The sequence below is a fragment of the Corythoichthys intestinalis genome, chromosome 19, assembly GCF_030265065.1.
Source record: "Corythoichthys intestinalis isolate RoL2023-P3 chromosome 19, ASM3026506v1, whole genome shotgun sequence".
In the NCBI taxonomy this organism is placed as follows: Eukaryota; Metazoa; Chordata; class Actinopteri; order Syngnathiformes; family Syngnathidae; genus Corythoichthys; species Corythoichthys intestinalis.
This window is the reverse complement of record NC_080413.1, coordinates 3,756,161-3,776,471: the sequence shown is the minus strand read 5'-3', so window position 1 is coordinate 3,776,471 and position 20,311 is coordinate 3,756,161. Positions and strand designations below refer to the sequence as shown.

Genomic DNA, 20,311 nt, shown 5'->3' with positions numbered 1-20,311 from the left:
AGTCCTGATCCATGTGCCAGACTGATCTGCAGCTACAGGAAGCGTCTGGCTGGTTACTGCTGCCAAAGTGGGGGACAAAATATTAAATGTGACGGTTCACTTACTTATTTTCCCCCCTTCTGTCATTGCTTGCATACTATCCTCATTAAAATATGAAAACCTATAAATGTTTGAGTAGTTTTAGGTAAAGCAGACACCGTTTTTTCATCTGTGTGATTTTGACAAAGATCAGATCACATGCAAAAATGAAAAATTCCAAAAGGTTTTTTTCATACCACTGTATATAGTATTATTATTATTATTAATTACATATTAATTATTAATATGTATTCATTCATTTTTTAGCTATTTTTTTGTATTTTATATATAAGAAAAAAATTATATAAAACAAAAACCGAATACACAATTTATTGAAAAATACGGTATTTTCTCTTTTGGGGTTTTTTTCATAAAATGAAATCAAAATAAAATTTACATTTAAAAAATAAAGTTTTTTTTTTTGTTTTGTTTTAAACTAAATAAGACGTCCAATTCACTCAAACTGGGCTGACAAGCTCACGCTTCAATGCCATTCATGGCGCTTGATGTCCAATTCACTTCGACCGGGAGGGTTGGCAGCAATCATTCCCTGCCAGCCACTCACAGTCATAATGAAACGTCCAGCGCCGTCAATGGCAGCCAATGAGTTCAATGTGTGCTCTATAAAGGGCAAATAAAAATAAAAAATTGAAGTAAACTAGACAAAATAAAAACTCACAATTTGGCATTTGAACATTTAATAAATATCTCCTCTCGTACAAACTTTGGCTCAACTTACATTCGCTTTGTCAAACAATCAAATCGGTCAAAAAAACAACAAAAAAAATCTCCTGAGCTTTCTTAGGTCTGCATTTACACAACAAAAAATAAACAAAAAGACAAAGAAAAATAAGCAATTTACAAATGAATCACCTGAAATGTTTTTTTTTTTTTTGCAGTGTAAACAAAGACTGTGGGATGTAAAAATTGGCAATTAGAGGACACAAAATTAGGTACGCCTAAGCTTTATGATTCATAATAATAAACAAAAATATTATCTAGTCTTCATATTAGAAAGCCAAGTCAGTTTGACATTGACAATATGTAAAGTGGACCTAAGGTCGTGTCTTGTGGAACCCCATTTTAGTTTTTATTCCAACAGTAAGCAATTATGATATTTATGTTGAGTCGGGCTGCCACAATTAATGGAATAGTAGTCGATTATCAAATGAATCGACATTTATATAAAGAAAATAATGTAAAACAAAATGTGTGGACTTTGTGTAGAACCTTGTGGAACACCATTAGAGTCTCACTTCACATAGTAGTTTCAACTGACGGCCATTTTGTGGTCGTTCAGGTGTACCTAATTCTTGCCAGTTCTTGGTGCGCCGACTTGATCCCATTTATGGCAATCGTCCGGAGTGTGTGGGTCAGTGCTGGTAGTGTGGGACGGCGATGTGCTGGTGGTACGCGCCGTGATGGTTAGGCGGGTACTGGAGGTCAGTGGTGGTCGGGGTAAGGCCGGCGCAGAGGGGTTCGTGGCTGCTCAGAACCGATGTGAGATACTTGGCTTCCTCTGTCAGCTGTTTGACTTCCTTCCTCAGCGCCGCGTTTTCTTTCTCCAAGCTCTCGCTTTCCTGGAGGAACATAAGGTTGTAAGTTAGCTACTCATGTAGTCAGTGTTATTAAGATTTAGATTCGATTTCCGGTGTTAGTCCTTTTTTTCTTCCCCCTGAGTTTGTGTTAATTCCAGTTTTACGGCAACGCAAGCAATAGGCGGAGCTTTTATCTCCACATGAACACACATTTCCTGTTTTCAGTCAAGAAACAACACGTTTGACCACAGTAACTGCCCTGATAAGAAATAAAAAGACTTCCATTGAAACACTTTACACCCGTGCAAGATGCTTCCCTATTTTAACCACCAAGGAACCATGTTTGTTAATTATACAATTCAATAGATATATAGTTAAATAACTACATGTCCTTTATTAAGAAAATATTTATGCAGATTTTATAGATGCATTTTCATTTACATGATTTTTTTGTTTGGAAATTATTTCAACACTTATTTTAATTTTAATTCATTGCAATTTTTTCTTTCTTTTTGTTTTATTTGGACACTCTTGTTGACCGCAAACGAAGCGATAATAAGACTTACTTTGGCGTCACCTTGTGGAATCTTAGTGTTATTGTCAATTTTAATTTATTGAGACGTTAAAACAGCTTTTAACTACAGTAATTATACAAATAAATTCATTAAAAATTTGGGGGGAACTTCTTGTTGCTTGTATTCACATTGAACAAATATACATGAAGCATTGGAGGAATACATAAGTACTTAAAAGTAGTATCAATTTGAAAATAAAAACTGATAAAATTAGGAATTCTAAAGTTAATTTAAAATATATAAAAATGTAAAACTAAATAAAAATTGAACATAAACAGTTTTTTAAATAATTTCCTCCTTTTTTCACATAAATATTTTCGTTATATTTATTTATTTATTTATTTATTTATTTATCTTACAATTTAAGATTTTGCCATTTTTTCCCCCTTTTTTTCTAAAAAATAAATGTTGTAATTTGTTATCATAATTATGTACTTACCGTAGTTTTGGGACTATAAGGCGCAGCTGACTATAAGCCGCCACCCACTACATTTGACACAAAAACGGCATTTGTTAAAAGATAAGCCGCGCTGGACAATAAGCCGCAGCTGTCCTCACTGTATTATGGGATATTTACACCAAAAGATATAAACTGGTAACACTTTATTTGACAGTGGCACATAAGACTGTCATAAGACCAGATGAACCACCATGAAGCTTTGAACCAATTGGCTGGAAAGCTTCACAAAGCTTCATTTGGCCATCACTGCTTCCTTAAGGGGGACAGTCAACCTCTGCAGCCACCTGCTGTCAACAATGTTGTCATCCAACATGCCTCCTAACATGCATTACAGCGCTACAGATGCAAATAACAATTAAAATTCATGTTCTGTGCTAATTATTTCTTCAGTTACTGTTTCAGTTTTTTCATTAATGGCTAGTTATGGTATTTGGTAAGACTTTATTTGACAGTGACGCCATAAGACTGTCATAAGACCCTCATAATTATGACATGACACTGCCATGAGCATTAATAAATGCTTATACATACATTATTTTGTCTCACTTTTGAATGGATGTAAAAGATTCAAGCTGGACATAAATGGAGTTAGTGACATACAGTGGGGCAAATAAGTATTTAGTCAACCACTAATTGTGCAAGTTCTCCCACTTGAAAAGATTAGAGAGGCCTGTAATTGTCAACATGTGTAAACCTCAACCATGAGAGACAGAATGTGAAAAAAAAAAAAAAAACAGAAAAACACACTGTTTGATTTTTAAAGAATGTATTTGCTAATCATGGTGGAAAATAAGAATTTGGTCAATACCAAAAGTTCATCTCAATACTTTGTTATGTACCCTTTGTTGGTAATAACAGAGGCCAAAGGTTTTCTGTAACTCTTCACAAGCTTTTCACACACCGTAGCTGGTATTTTGGCCCATTCCTCCATGCTGATCTCTTCTACAGCAGTGATGTTTTGGGTGTTTATCTCTGCAGTTGGTGATGTTTGTGTATCTAGTGTAAAATCTGAGACTTTTATAGCCATTTTAAGTGTTGTTATACTTATATAGAAAATAATTAATCAGGATTTTATAAGGGAAGGACTTTGAATTTTTTTTATGCCGCTGCTCACGGAAACTCATATACGGCTAAGGTAGGTGCCTGTTTTGGTTTTAGGTCGGTAGCAGCTTTGGTTTTGTAAATATTTGAAGTTTTTGAAAACAGGCCCCATACGAATCGGCCCCGTTTCCCGTGTCATGTCAATAGGTGATGAAGTCTATGCTGTACTTTACTTAAATACAAATACGAAGTGCTACTTTTTACTTCACTACATTTTACAGCAGGTATCTGTACTTTGTACTTCACTACTTTTCCAGTTTTGTATTGATCGTTTAGCCAATCAATTAATTAGGCTCATATTCATGAGAAATGTAGCCCTGACTCCCTTTGCCCCAATTTTTTTGGTCTAATAAATGTCCCGTCCCCAGCAAAAAGTGCACATGCAGGTTATGCTGTTATAATGCTGAGACCAAACCCACGCCCTTGTTAATACCCACCCCTAACGGAAAGCTGCAAAATTACCCAACATTTAGACATTTCCCACCAGTACATGTGAAAAAAAAACACCTCAGGTGACTTACTTATCAGCTTTGATGTGAAGCACATCGCGCAAGAGGTTGCCGAGTGGGAGAAATCTTCCACTGAGCTCGTAGGAAAAAAAAAGGTCAGCGTCCCACAACAAACTTTTATCTCGCGTATCTGAGAGTCCGCACGAGCAGCGGGCAAATCCCCGGCGAATGCGTCATTTAAGCGAATAGCGAGCCCGGCCGCCGCGTTCACGCCTTTACAAGAAGCGTTTGCCCTCCTATGTAAAAGGCTATGACGTGAGCTTTCTACAGAAAATACTACTATAAGGTGACGACAGGAAGTCTGTGTGGGAAAATACACCTTCCTGTTTAGTTGGTGGAAGCATGAAACTAGAAACTGTGAGGGCACTGTGCAGGGGCACTCTTTGATAAAGAATTTCCTGTATATCTTATGTAATGTATAACATAATTTTCAGACTGATAAACTGCTACCTCTTTTCCGCCACATTATTGTGAGTTAATTAATATTTCCTTATTATGACTGTAAACATAAAATAAGAAATGTGCTATATACTATTTTAAAATTTGTTAATATACAGAAGGCGATTCATCGCAATTAATCTCGCAGTGATTTTAACTGTGCGTTAACTCATTGTGAGTTAATATAGATGAATATTTCCTTAATATGACAGTGAATTTTAAAATAAAAATGTGCTAAATACTCATTTTAAATGCATTACGACACAGAATGTGATTAATCTCAATCTCACAGTTAATTATTCTAAAGGCAAATTATGGTGAGTTAACATAGATTAATATTTCCTTGATATGATAGTAAATTGAAAATAAAAATGTGCTGTATACTACTTTGAAATTCATTACTATACAGAATGCGATTCATCTCAATTAATCTCACAATTTATTATTCTAATGCCACATTATGGTGAGTTAATATAGATTAATATTTCCTTAATATGATAGTAAATTGAAAATAAAAATGTGCTGTATACTACTTTTAAATTCATTACTACATAGAATGCAATTAATCTCAATTAATCTCACAATTATTTATTCTAAAGGCGCATTATGGTGAGTTAATATAGATGAATATTTCCTGAATATGATAGTAAATTGAAAATAAAAATGTGCTGTATACTACTTTTAAATTCACTACTATACAGAATGCGATTAATCTCAATTAATCTCACAGTTAATTATTCTAATGGCCCATTCATGGTGAGTTAATATTGATAAATATTTCCTTGATATGACAGCAGTAAAATGAAATGTGCTAAATGCTGCTTTTTAATATATTATTGTACAGAATGCGATTAATCTTAATTAACCACTCAGTTAATTATTCTAACTGCGCATATATACAATACCGTTTAAAAGTTTGGGGTCGCTTTGACCCCTCACTGTCTCCTCATGTACCTACTGGTGACACAGTACCAGGAGTAACGTGGGGTTCAGTATCTTGCTCAAAGATACGAAGACAAGTTCATCACGGGGGAGAATCGAACCCACAACTGCTGGCTTGGGGAACAACTACACTACCACTGAGCCACGTCGTCCCAGACAACTTTTGAACCGTAGTGTGTCATACGGGATTGTACATAATGATGGGATTTTACTTTATGTACAATCCCATGTGATACACTACGGTTCAAAAGTTTGGGGTCAAAGTGACATTTCCTTAAAATAATGGTAAGTTCAAACTAAAAAAATGTGCTATATTCTATTTTTAAATCTGTTACTACACAGAACGCGATTAATTGCAAATAATCTCAATCTCACATGAAGTCAATGTGAGTTAATATAGAATAATACTTCATGAATATGACAGTATATTTAAAATAAACGTGCTGAATATTACATTTGAATTCATTACGACACAGAATGGGATTAATGGCAATTAAGTCTAAATGCTAATTATTTAACCTGCGCATTAGCTCATTGTCGCCTATGGACAGCGATAAAATTTCTAATCCATTAGAACTGGGACGCCTGAGAGCAATCAATAATCACTGCTGTCTACCCCAGTCAATGGCTAAAAAGTGTTGACACCCCTAAAAATTCACACAAAAATCTGTGAACCCCAAACCTCAAATATGCGTTTATATTTTCTTATTACTAGTTTCAAAATATTTGTGTTGACTACCGTATCGATTTTTAATTCAGAATTCATCAAATGTATAGCACATGATATTAAACGATAAATCAAAAACACTCGCTTATTAGCTTAATACTAACTTCACCTACATCCTCCGACATCACGAGACCCTTACAGTCCTCTCTTCTTCTCTGACAGTTCGTTTGCAAGGGAGGTGCTGGATACTGATGCCCACACGTGCTAATTTATTCGCGCAAACACTGCGAGCGGCGACCAAGTGCGCCGCCCGACAGAAGCCATGACACATCGCCACATGGTCAGGTAGCATTATGTAAAAGGGAAAAAAGAAAATTCCGAGTTGTCAAGTTGGAAGGGTAGTTTACAAGGGAAGATCACGTTCTACTGTACTAAATTATACCATATTTGTATGGGTTTTTTCATTTTAGAAGCAGTAATTTTACAAACCAGAAAGTGGTGGATGTTAGGCCGAAAGATATTTTGAGTTATGTTTAAGTCACTCCATGTTGTCCCGGAATTTTTACAATTATATATATATATATATATATATATATATACTGTATTTTTTTTTTTTGTAATTCAATTAAAAACTAAATATTCACATTATTTAATAAGCTTTACAAATTTATTTTATTTTCCATTAAATGTATATATTTTTTTATTTGTTAGTATATGTGATTTTTTTCCCCACAATAAAAATTTGACAAATTCAAGTTTATAATTCTTTTAAGTATTATTGTCTATAATTTAAAGCAACACTAGATAACTTTTCATAACGTTTGTGATATATCGACTGACAACTAGTGGAATGACACCTCTTTCATATCTTGAGGGTGTCTGTATCAGTGTTGTTAATATCAGCGTTAGAGTATAACGGCGTTACTAACGAAGTTATTTTTTTTCCAATGTTGAGTAATCGAACTAATTACTGTTCTCGTCTTTGCAACACTGTTACCATTACTGAAGGGTGCGTTAGTGCGTTACTGCAATTTGGTCGAATATTGCAAACGTGATGCTACGTGGCTCCAATAATACCTGACTGCAGCCAACAGCCTACAAACTACGCCCACATGATACTACAGCAGATATCACATGTATATAGAACTAGATGCGAAATGAAAGACTCGGCGGCGTTAGATAACAGCCGCCATCTTAAAACAGTAGACTTCTAAGGAAAGGCTCTGTTGTAGCAAACCTAAGTCACTTTTGATCTAAAATAAATTGGCAAAATCTTGACTTGAATCTATCTTTAAATGATAAAACAGTTTTAAAATTTTCATATGTCAAAAGTAGGGCTGTCAAAATTATCACGTTAACGGGCGTTAATTAATTTTTAAAAATAATCACGTTAAAATATTTGACGCAATTAACGCAGATGCCCCGCTCAGACAGATTTAAATGACAGTAAAGTGAAACGCTCACTTGTTGTGTTTTATGGAGTTTTGCCGCCCTCTGCTGGTGCTTGGGTGCGACTGATTTTATGGGCTTCAGCACCCATGAGCATTGTGTAAGTAATTATTGACATCAACAATGGCGGGCTACTAGTTTATTTTTTGATTGAAAATTTTACAAATTTTATTAAAACGAAAACATTGAGAGGTGTTTTAATATTAAATTTCTATAACTTGTACTAACATTTTTCTTTTAAGAACTACAAGTCTTTCTATCCATGGATCGCTTTAACAGAATGTTAATAATGTTAATGCCATCTTGTTGATTTATTGTTATAATAAACAAATACAGTCCTTATGTACCGTATGTTGAATGTATATATCCATCTTGTGTCTTATCTTTCCATTCCAACAATAATTTACAGAAAAATATGGCATATTTTATAGATGGTTTGAATTGCGATTAATTACGATTAATTAATTTTTAAGCTGTAATTAACTCGATTAAAAATTTTAATCGTTTGACAGCCCTAAGTAGACAGAAGGGAACTAATGCAATAACAGGAGCAATTTAAACAACTTTAACGGTCGATTCACAATATTAAATGACTTCCAAACATAGCAAAGGTTACAATCTGGGTATCGCAATATCTGCAATGTGCCTGTGTCTAGTTAAATTGAGGGTAAACATTTAGGCTAGGGCCTATTGTCCCAAAAACCCTTTGAACTTCACATAGTATGCCCTAGGTTTTTTTTTTTGGAATGAAAAAAAAACCAAAAAAAAAAACGGTTCAATTCAATCAATTGATATAAACATATTTGATGTGAAAGACGTATAGAATGGGTCATACTATAATAATGTATAAACCATGAAAAGTAACTCCAGTTACTTTGCCATGGTTTATACATTTGCCAACTAATTACTCTTAAGTTGAGGTAACAGCGTTACTAACTCAACAACTTTTTGGGAGAAGTAATTTGTAACTGTAATTAATTACTTTTTAAAAGTAACATTAACAAGTCTGGTCTGTATCGCTTTCACCTGCACTAATTAACTTTGAGGGTGGCGGGAACCATGCCACACAAAAAAAAAACTACAACTGTGCTGACTGCTTTACGGCATACGTCACTTCCCCCTTTACCCATTCATTATAAAGACGGAAGTCGATGCAGACGTTTTCGAGGAAATTCTGCAAAGATGGCTGAGCAACAAAAGAGACAAAAAGTTTTGTCTGAGGAGGAAAAAAATAGAGGCTACCAGGATATAAACAAATAAAAATTGGCCCATTTTGATTTTTAATTGATTGATGATTTTACGACACTGCGCAGATGTGCGCTGGTCCTTGTGGGAAACACAATGCTGGTCCTCATGGGAAACACAGTCTTGCTTGAGGCAAAACACTACCGCGTTTGTCCACCGGCATCGCTATAATCGACCAAAACTGAAAAGTTACCAATTGTTGCTTTAATATATAACATCTAGGGTTGTACCGATCATGTTTTTTTGCTCCCCATCCGATCCCGATCATTTTAGTTTGAGTATCTGCTGATCCCGATATGTCCCGATCCGATTGCTTTTTTTTTTTGCTCCCGATTCAATTCCAATCATTCCCGATAATTTTTCCCAATCATATACATTTTGGCAATGCATTAAGAAAAAAATGAATAAAACTCGGACCAATATATACATTCAACATACAGTACATGAGTACTGTATTTGTTTATTATGAAAATAAATCCTCAAGTTGGCATTTACATTATTAACATTCTTTCTGTGAAAGGGATCCACGGAAAGAAAGACTTGTAATTCTTAAAGGATAAATGTGACTTTGTATATTGTGACTAAATATTGCCATCTTGTGTAATTGTTGAGCTTTCAGTAAATGATACTGTAGCCATTTAACTGTTCTGCCCAAATGCATGATGGGAAGTGCAACCATGACTGTGCGTAGTGGCACCAATTGATATATCTTCTCTGCGTTGGGAAAAAACATATGGTGTTAAGAAAAAGATCAACTACTACCTTGCTTCCCCACATTGCTTCCCACGATATTTCTAATTGTTGAGAGAGGAATTGTGAGGCTTTAGCCAATTAAAAAAAGGCGTCAAAGACTGCCAAAATTCACTCTACTCATTTTACGCTGCCTTTTAGCTCTATATATAGGTAAAACTGCGCCATTATAGATTGAACGCAACAATGCGTGGGTAGGTCGTGCAGCGCATGCGTTAATTGCGTTAAATATTTTAACGTGATTAATTTTTTTAAAAATTAATTACCGCCCACACGATAAATTTGATAGCCCTACTTTAAGCCAAAACTAAAGACTCTGGATGAGTGTAAGACATTTTGTCTGTAACGTTAACCACAATTAGAAAACGTTTTAATAAAAAAAAAAAAATATATATATATATATATATATATATATTGAAAAAAGGCATGTCCGATATTTTTTTACCGATTCCGATACTTTGAAAATGACGTGATCGGACCCGATCAATCGGGACATCTTTAATAACAACTATAATATACAGGGTGATTAAAAAAGAATTTAGTCATCATTCATTTATAGATCATTGAAATTGACTGAATTTTTAAATAATTAATTTACTTTAATTAATTAATTATAATTAATTATTAATTTAATAAAAATTAAAAGTCTTTTTAACAAGGAAGTAATTTTGAAAAATTAAGTCATATCGGTTTGATGTCCGTGCCGCTGGTGGTGGTCACATTGAGTACTTGTAAAGCATGAAATAAAAACTTGAATTTATATACAATACTTGTATCCAGCCAGTTATTGTTTTTATATTTTTTTTTTAATATACCGCAATGTTTTTGGCACATTCTTTTTTAATTAACCTGTATAATAAATGCAATAATAAGTACACAGCACATCTAAAAATGTACTGAACTCATGAGCTTGCCCTGACTGATATTGTGAGTTCTGTTATATTGTCTGTCTACATGTGTTGTTGCACTCCAAAATCCCATCCATAAACCTCTACCACAGATGCTAACCGTTTCAAAGTCATGTTTAACAGATTAGCCACCTTGAAGCTTCAGGAAATTGCACCCAAGGATGACCCCGCCTCCAAAGAACAAGAAGCGCAGTTCGACATCTCACCAGGTGGAGGCTGTCGGCTTTCTGTGTTTGCCTCATCCGGCTCTTCTGCGCTGCTATACGGTTCTTTTCTCGCCGCATTGCCTTCTTTGCGTCGTCCGACGAGCTCTGCGCAAAAAAAAAAGAAACAAAAAAATCTAAAATATATTACACAACCTCATACATTCGCAGTGACACATACAAGGGGTTGGCAAGGAGAACCGTCCCGACTTCTTAAATGAACACAACGAAAAAGTATAGCTCGTATATAACCACAACGCACCCCTTCCCCACCAGTTGTTACCTCAGTCGCGTGTTGGCTAGCGAAGCTGACTCAACGCTTTTGTACTCAATGGAACTGAACCGTTGAAGGGACACACGACAGGGTGTAAGTTGGTCTAACTGAAAACCCGGACAAACCCTCACACCACACCCACTTTCACTATATGAGAGATTTTGAATCACAAGTTAGCTTGAAACATGTAGCAAAAAATGTAGCAGCTAACGTACTGGAGCCATCAGTCAATTTTCAAATTTTCAAATAGGACTAACAGTCCAATAGGGTTGTCAAATGTATCAAAAAGTATCAAAGTCTTCGATATTGAAATGTTGGAAACGGAGATGGCAAAAGTATTGATGCTCAGTTATTAGTGTTTACACTACTAGAAGTAACCAAACATTTGCTGAAATGATGTAAATTTGATTTTCAACAACTCTTGAGTAATAAAGGATATTTTTTGCATTTTCTTTGTTGACTCATTGGCTGCCATTGACTGTGTGAAACATCCAATTGGACTGGGAAAGTCCAAAAATGTTTTAACGAATGTGGTTATAAAAGCACTGAAAATGCCATTTCTTTGATACATTTTGTGACAGTTCACTTTTATTTATTTTTTTTTCAATTTAATATTTTGTCACTAACTTTATTTTTCAATAATTAACTTCTTATGAGTATGTAACTCAACATTTGCCACTTTTCATTTTAAAATGCTGACATTTTTGTCATCAAGAAAATCAGCTTCTCAAAAACCCATTTAATGGCATTTGAACTGCTACAGCTATTACAGTGCTATTACAGTGTTATTAATATGTTATGACTATGTAATATGTAACAATCGGTTGAATCATTTCTTTTTCAACTGTTAACGAATTGACGGCACTAGACGTGAACATTGATGAACATTGTTTATTCGCCTCTCCCAGTCCAAATGGATGGGACGTCTAGCACAGTTAATGGCATTGCAAGATAAGCAACAAATGTTGGATTCAACTAATTTCCTGCCATTGATGGCTCTGTTAAGTCAAGCCTTTTTTAGGCTTAATTGAAGTGTGCGACTTATATATACTACTACTCTACCTGTATAAATCACTATACAGTAAATGCTACCTTGCTATAAGTAGCATTAAAAGTCCATTATGACTGTCATGACTAACCTATTTACCGAGGTGATAAACCTAAGACCAAAAGAGGGACGTCTTGACAGATTGGGTAAGAGTATTACTACGGTAAATACTACTTATGAATTTATTATGGCTTTGTGTGCATGACAATGTAAGTAATCGCACACAAACAACATGTCGACAACATGCTGCCTCCTCCGCCCCCTTACAAGAGGAGAGATAGTAGAAATTTGTTTTCGGCCAGTAGTAGCCACTGTGAGTAATGTAAAAAAACATCAATGTTGTGGAGTTGGGGAACACACCACTAATTTTGCTACTGAAAGTCTGACCTGCATCAGAGTTAGCATAACATTAAACTGTGTGAATTTGTTAACCTGCAAAGCTCGAGTAGGAAGCTGCTTAGGAAGAAGCGTCTCTCAAAGTGTACCTTTGTAGTCAATTGCAATTATCTCATGCTATTAATCGTGATTTTTTTTTTTTTTTTTTTTTTTTTTTTTTTAATCAGATGTTATTTACTGTTATATTACATTTTAAACAAAATTAGCATTGGACTACAAACACCATGTAGCTAACACTAAACCAAGGTGTCAAACTCAAGGCATTCGGGCCAGATGTGGACTGCCACATCATGTAGTGTGGCCCGTAATTTTTTTGTTCAAAAGAAACACATTGTGTAATGTTGAGATGTTGCAAGCATTTTCTTGTTATAAATGATAATTGTTGATCAAACAGTTTTTACCAGCGTCTCATTTGAAATTTGTTGTCTACGAGTCCAGAGTGTTACCTTTTATGCCACTTGGCGATATTAAATAACTTTAAAACATGGCTTGCACGGATCTACCGTCGTGGCATTTTGACGGCTGTCAGTGAATGACGATGTCTCAGTGCCATTGACGGATATAGACGTCATATCGATCCGGACTGGGAAGCCTGGCAGCCATCATTTGATCCCCGTTGAATCATGCTATCAACGTCAATGAGTTATATTCTGATTGTTAATTGAATTTCACTTTTACTCACCACACAAACTGTTCCCGACAACTATGTCATTCACACTTCTTCTCTATGACAAAGGCCAGTCAGCCCGAGTGCTAAATTCACGGCAAGCCCACACCGGACTGGAGGCGAGTCACGAATGTCCATGTGTGAAAAGCGTGACAAGACCAGCAGAAGCCTATGAAACTGACTTTTAACCATAAACCCCCAAAAAACTGCGCTTACCTGCCTGCCTGCAGGTGACGGGGACCTGTAGCTCGCGTCGTTGCTGTCGGAGCCCTGAGCCATGACGGCCACGAGCAGCGGCAACCTCAAAACTTCTCTCTGGCGTCCACTTCTGCTTTGTTTTGCAACCAGAAGTGCGTGTAGGAGAGGGAGCACCACTTTATAGAAATTGCAACGAGTAGTATATCTGCTGCTGCTTTTCTCTTACTCCTCCCTCTCTTGCACTCTCTCTCTCTCACGCAGTCTAATTAGAAGCTTCTGATGTGGTTTCTGGTAAAAGAACAGAAGGGGGACACGTGAGGGGGAGTGTTAAGTCGAATTACAGTAGATCAAAGGGTGGAAAAGTCCAGAAAAACAACACACTGATTAAAATAAACAAGCAGTCTGCTTAGCATTGCTATTTCATGAAAATAACACTCAAGTGCCATGTTGGAGAGTCCCTTATTTCTCAGTGCACAAAAAGGTGAAATAGACGAAACTCAGCAGGGGCAAAATGTTTCGAGTAAAAGCCTCAAGGGAACAAAACGGGCATCCCAAAACTGGTCGCAGATGACTGAGTCGTTAATATTCACATATGCGAGTTCGTGGTTTCCAGCTGCTGGGCTGTCTGGGTAGTTGCTTCAAGTCCCCTTTTGGTTTTCATATTAAATATGTTTTTTTTTTTTTTTTTTGCATAAAGATTCGAAAATTAGCTTCCCAAAATTATATTCTTGGGCATTTGAACTGCTACAGCTGTTATTACAGTGTTATTAATGCAACAGGAAACAATCGCGTTTTTTTTTTTTTTTTTTTTTTTTTTTTAATAATTAACGGTGCAAATGTGGCTATAAAAAGACTGAAAATGTCATTCATTTTATCCATTTGTGATAGTTAACTTTTGTGTTTTCAATTCAATATTTTGTCCCAACTTTAACAATAACACATCACCTCTTTAAAGATTCTAACTTAACATTTGCCACTTTTTATATTAATTATGATGACACTTTTGTCATCGTGGTTGAAAATCCCCTTCCCTAAAACCCATTTCATGGCATTTCACATGCTACAGCTGTTATTACAGTGTTATTAATATGTTATGACTATGTAATCGGACACATTAATCGCTTGAACTATTTTATTTTCAACAGTTAAAGCAATTGTAGCCACATGTGTTAATACATTTGTGACAGGTCAGTTTTGTTTTCTCAGTATTTTGTCCCTATTTTTTATTTATTTAAATAACTTATGAGTATAAAAGTTAACATTTGTCACTTTTCATATTAAATATGACATTTTTGCCCATCAAGATTTTAAAAACAGCTTCCCAAAAACCCATTTAATGGCGTTTGAACTGCTACAGATGTTATTAATATGTTATGACTACGTAATCTGACACATTCGCTTGATTAATTTTATTTTCAAGTTGTTAAATGTGGCTATAATTTCTTTAAAACATTTGTGACAGGTCACTTTTGTTTTGTCAATATTTTGTCCCATTTTTTAATGTAAATAACTTATGAGTATTTAAGTTCATATTTGTCACTTTTCAAATTAAACATGATATTTTTGTCATCAAGATTTGAAAATCAGCTTCCCAAAAACCCATTTTATGGCATTTGAACTGCTACAGCTCTTATTACAGTGTTATTAAGGTGTTACGACTTTGTTGGAAAACAGAATAAGAAACATTTATCGCTTTGATCAAATATGGCTATAAAAAGACTGAAATTGCTATTCCTTTAATAAATTTGTGACAGCTCACTTTTGTGTTTTCGTTTTAATATTTTTCACTAACTTAAAAAAAAAAACCAATCATTTAAACTTTTTATAACTATGTAACTTAACATTTGATACTTTTCATATTAAATACGTATGACCAAAAGCCAAATTTACAGCATTTGAACTTTTATAGCTGTTATGACAGTGTTATTTATATGTTATGACTATGTAATATGACACATTCACTTAATATTTTATTTTCAACAGTTAACGAATGCGGCTAATGTTATTTAATACAATTGTGAAAGTTCTTTTGCTTTTCCTCCATATTTTGTCTTATTTTTTTTTATTTCAATAACTTATGAGTATATAAGTTAACATTTGCCTCTTTTCATATTAAATATATTTTTGTCATCAAGATTGAAACTCTGCTTCCCCAAAACCCATTTTATGCATTTGAACTGCTCACTACATAAGCCAAATTAACTCATTGGTCCATACCACACAATCCATGAAAGTGCAAGTATATGCTTTCAGTTGTTGGCTGCCAATGACTACAATAAACGTCCATTTTAAGGCTCCCGGTTCAAAACAGATTGGTCATCTATCGCCATCAATGGCGCTGAAAGATTATCACCCACTGCCAGGCCTTCATAATACTTTACAAATGAATACTAGTTACTCATTTTAAATGCACCACCCATAGCAAGGTAGCATTTGGCAGCGCAAGGACAAGATTTTCTCACGACAAAAAAAAAAAAAAAAAAAAAAAACGAAATACAGGAGCAAAACAGCTTCGCTTGGCAGAAAGAACGGCCCTCCCACACAAAAACATGTTCTGCCATCACAGGGATTTTCAAGGCTTGGACGCCAATATACTCGAGGAAAGCTGATTACACAAACAAAGACGCAAGGAACAATATCAAAGTGTTGGACGGCGACAAAACAAGAAGGAAAGTTTGAAAATAAAAGCATTCATATTTCACAGCATCGGTGCCCATTCATATTCAGACAAAGGGTGTTTTTCGAATTCACTTGGGGAAACCCGCTTCAAAAAGGAGCCAGTTGACACGTGGAATGTGTACAACACATTCTGCAGGCACAAATCTTATCGTATGTAATCTTATTAGGTTTGTTAACTAAACCGTGTCTTCTATTTTTAGATCATTAAATTCATAAAGTGCAAATTGAGAGACTTGGATGGCAATATTTTATATAAAGGGATTTAGTTTGGCGCCCTCTGTAGGACAGCAGGTGCCAGCATTTTTTGTTTTTTCAAGCGTGCCTGTAGGTCAAGTGGTTGGGCAAAAGGTAGTACTGTTTTTCAGCTCATATGGTCTTTTCACGTTGTTTATTTACAGTGCTGGCCAAAGGCATTGGCACCACTGCAATTCTGTCAGATAATGCTCAATTTCTCCCAGAAAATGATTGCAATTACAAATGCTTTGGTAGTAATAGCTTCATTTAATTTTCTTGCAATGAAAAAACACAAAAGAGAATGAAAAAAATAATAATTTTACACAAAACTCCAAGAATGGGCCAGACAAAAGTATTGGCACCCTTTGAAAAATCATGTGATGCTTCTCTAATTTGTGTAATTAATAGCACCTGTTACTTAACTGTGGCCCATAACAGGTGGTGGCAATAACTAAATCACACTTGCAGCAAGTTAAAATGGAATAAAGTTGACTTAACCTCTGTCCTGTGTCCTTGTGTGTACCACAGTGAGCATGGAGAAAAGAAAGAAGACCAAAGAACTGTCTCAGGACTTGAGAAGCAAAATTGTGAGGAAGCATGGGCAATCTCAAGACTAAAAGTCCATCTCCAAAGACCTGAATGTTCCTGTGTCTACCGTGCGCAGTGTCATCAATAAGTGTAAAGCCCATGGCACTGTGGCTAACTTCCCTAGATAAGGACAGAAAGGAAAAATTGATGAGAGATTTCAACGAAAGATTGTGTGGATGGTGGACAAAAAAACCTCGATTAACATCCAAACAAGTTCAAGCTGTCCTGCAATCCGAGGGTACAACAGTGTCAACCCGTACAATCCGTCGGCGTCTAAATGAAAAGGGACTCTATGGTAGGATACCCAGGAAGACCCCACTTCTGACCCAGAGACATAAAAACCAGGTCAGAGTTTGCCAAAACTTACCTAAGAAAGCCAAAAACGTTTTGGAAGAATGTTCCCTGGTCAGATGAGACAAAAGTAGAGCTTTTGAGGAAAAGGCATCAACATAGTTTATAGGGGAAAAAAACGAAGCCTTCAAAGAAAAGAACACGGTCCCCACAGTCAAACATGGCAGAGGTTGCCTGATGTTTTGGGGTTGCTTTACTGCCTCTGGCACTGGACTGCTTGACCGTGTGCATGGCATTATGAAGTCTGAAGACTACCAACAAATTTTGCAGCTTAATGTAGGGCCCAGTGTGAGAAAGCTGGGTCTCCCTCAGAGGTCATGGGTCTTCCAGCAGGACAATGACCCAAAACACACTTCAAAAAGCACTAGAAAATGGTTTAAGAGATTGGGGTTGCATTATGCATCCACTAGATGTACTGCATTGAAGAGAATGTCATGTCATAATTAACTAATGTTGATACATACAGTGGGGCAAATAAGTATTTAGTCAACCACTAATTGTGCAAATTCTCCCACTTGAAAATATTAGAGAGGCCTGTAATTCTCAACATAGTTAAACCTCAACTATGACAGACAGAATGTGAAAAAAAAACAAACAGAAAATCACATTGTTTGATTTTTAAATAAGTTATTAGCAAATCATCGTGGAAAATAAGTATTTGGTCAATACCAAAAGTTCATCTCAATACTTTGCTATGTACCCTTTGTTGGCAATAACGGAGGCCAAACGTTTTCTGTAACTCTTCACAAGCTTTTCACACGCTGTTGCTGGTAGGACAATGACCCAAAACACACTTCAAAAAGCACTAGAAAATGGTTTGAGAGAAAGCACTGGAGACTTCTATAGTGGCTAGCAATGAGTCCAGACCTGAATCCCATAGAACAGTGGTCTCCAAACTATTCCACATAGGGCCACAGTGGGTGCAGGATTTCACTCCAACAAACCAAGACCACATATATAAGTGTAATCAGTTGATTGCAGTCAGGTGCTGCTTGTTTTAGTAGAAACCGCATTGATTAAAACAAGGTCTGTGCTTGATCAGTATGAACAAAAACCAGGACCCACAGCGGCCCTCGAGGACCGGTTTGGAGACCCCTGCCATAGAACAACTGCAGAGTGATCTAAAGAATGGCAGTTAGGAGAAGGCAGCCTTCAAATCTCAGAGACCTGGAGCAGTTGGTAAATAAAGAATGGTCTAAAATTCCAGCAGAGCATTGTAAGAAACTCATTGATGGATACCGGAAGCGGTTGTTCGCAGTTATTTTGTCTAAAGGTTGTGCTACCAAGTACTAGGCTGAGGGTGCAAATACTTTTGGCCGGCCCGGTTTTTGGCATTTTGTGTAAAATGTAGGGCTATCAAACGATTAAAATTTTTAAACGAGTTAATTACAGCTTAAAAATTAATCGTAATTAATCGCAATTCAAACCATCTTTAAAATATGCCATATTTTTCTGCAAATTATTGTTGGAATGGAAAGATAAGACACAAGGCAGATATATACATTCAACATACGGTACATAAGTACTGTATTTGTTTATTATAACAACAAATCAACAAGATGGCATTAACATTATTAACATTCTGTTAAAGCGATCAGTGGATAGAAAGACTTGTAGTTCTTAAAAGATAAATGTTAGTACAAGTTCTAGAAATTTTATATTAAAACCCCTCTTAAATGTTTTCGTTTTAATAAAATTTGTAAAATTTTCAATCAAAAAAATAAACTAGTAGCCCACCATTGTTGATGTCAATAATTACACATTGCTCATGGGTGCTGAAGCCCATAAAATCAGTCGCACCCAAGCGCCAGCAGAGGGCGACAAAACTCCAAAAAACACAAGTAACAAGTGAACATTGCACTGTGCTGTCATTTTAATCTGTTTGAGCGGGGCATGTGCGGTAATTGCGTCAAATATTTTAACGTGATTAATTTAAAAAATTAATTACCGCCCGTTAACGCGATAATTTTGACAGCCCTAGTAAATGGATAATTATTTTTAAAAAATTTATTGTTTTTTTTTTTTTCATTGCAAGCAAAATAAATGAAGATATTACTACCAAATAATTTATAATTGCAATCATTTTCTGGGAGAAATTGAGAATTATCTAACAGAATTGCAGGGGTGCCAATACTTTTGGCCAGCACTGTACGTTTCCCATGTGGACCAGCGCTCAGCAGCCGTGTCGTAAAATCATCAATCAATCAAAAAACAATCTCCGGTCGCGTGTGGATGAATTAAACAACAGTTCTGTTTCCAGCGGCTGTGTGAAGAATGTATAAAGTAATAAATCCAGTTTTGGCTAAACAATAGCATATGACGGTTAGCAACCTGTGGCTTAGTGTGGCTAACCGCTCCCCCACCCCACCAGAATCAAAAGGTCACCAAATCACATTTCAACAAGCATGTCATACGATTACACTCCTGCTCCACTTGTTGTTAGGCAGGTTTGCTCACCTGTTTTTCTGGCATTGATGAACTATAATCTTTGGCAATCCTACAAAACAATCATTATAGTTACTATTTTGTAGTAATATTATGTACTATATTTTACAACACACTATTGTACACTCACATTTTTGCTTATGCTTCAAGTTGATCTCTGTGGGGAAATGTTAGCTGCTTTTAGCTAAAGTGGAAGCACACTTTCAAGTTACAACTTTTCATATATTCACATGAAAAATGTTAACTATGAAAACAAACTACAGTACATTCCAGCACGATCATATGTGATGTTACATAAACAGAACATCCATGTTGAATTGAGATAGGAAAGCAGAAGTTGTGTTCATCCACTGAGTATTTTAATTGACAGCTTTAGCAAAAACAAAAAAAAACAAAAAAAATGTAACACCACAAATAAATGTAAATACAAATAAAATCCATCCCAAGTGTTGACAGTACATTTGACGTTTTCCTCAAAATGGAGGCGTGACTTCGTTAGCTAAGAGAGAGAAAATGAAAATTCCATTAGCGCTAATAATCAATGTAAACATTGTATAATAAGGATATT

General features: G+C 35.6%; 2 protein-coding genes across 4 annotated transcripts in view; both read right to left on the bottom strand.

The window, feature by feature from the left end:
* Positions 1–448: 448 nt before the first annotated feature.
* batf (basic leucine zipper transcription factor, ATF-like) lies at positions 449–19,880 on the bottom strand. 2 transcript variants are annotated; one of them, XM_057823339.1, is made up of 4 exons: positions 19,756–19,880; positions 13,465–13,734; positions 10,867–10,971; positions 449–1,658 (listed from the first exon to the last, which is right to left on the bottom strand). In XM_057823339.1, exons 2-4 carry the CDS (start codon positions 13,525–13,527, stop codon positions 1,452–1,454), a joined length of 375 nt encoding a protein of 124 aa, XP_057679322.1. In that variant the 5' UTR covers positions 13,528–13,734; positions 19,756–19,880; the 3' UTR covers positions 449–1,451. The 2 variants fall into 2 exon arrangements, with proteins under 2 accessions (XP_057679322.1, XP_057679323.1); XM_057823340.1 differs by lacking the exon at positions 19,756–19,880 and adding an exon at positions 18,166–18,280.
* Positions 18,898–20,311, bottom strand: part of zc3h14 (zinc finger CCCH-type containing 14) — a 47,960-nt gene continuing 46,546 nt past the window's right edge. Inside the window, exons 17-18 of one of the 2 annotated variants that reach the window (XM_057823337.1) lie at positions 19,874–20,242; positions 18,898–19,795 (exon numbers count right to left, since the gene is read on the bottom strand). In XM_057823337.1, the coding sequence (XP_057679320.1) occupies positions 20,239–20,242 (4 nt within the window). In that variant the 3' untranslated portion in view covers positions 18,898–19,795; positions 19,874–20,238. Of the gene's footprint in view, positions 19,796–19,873; positions 20,243–20,311 lie in introns of those variants that run through there. The other variant, XM_057823338.1, reaches the window with a different exon arrangement.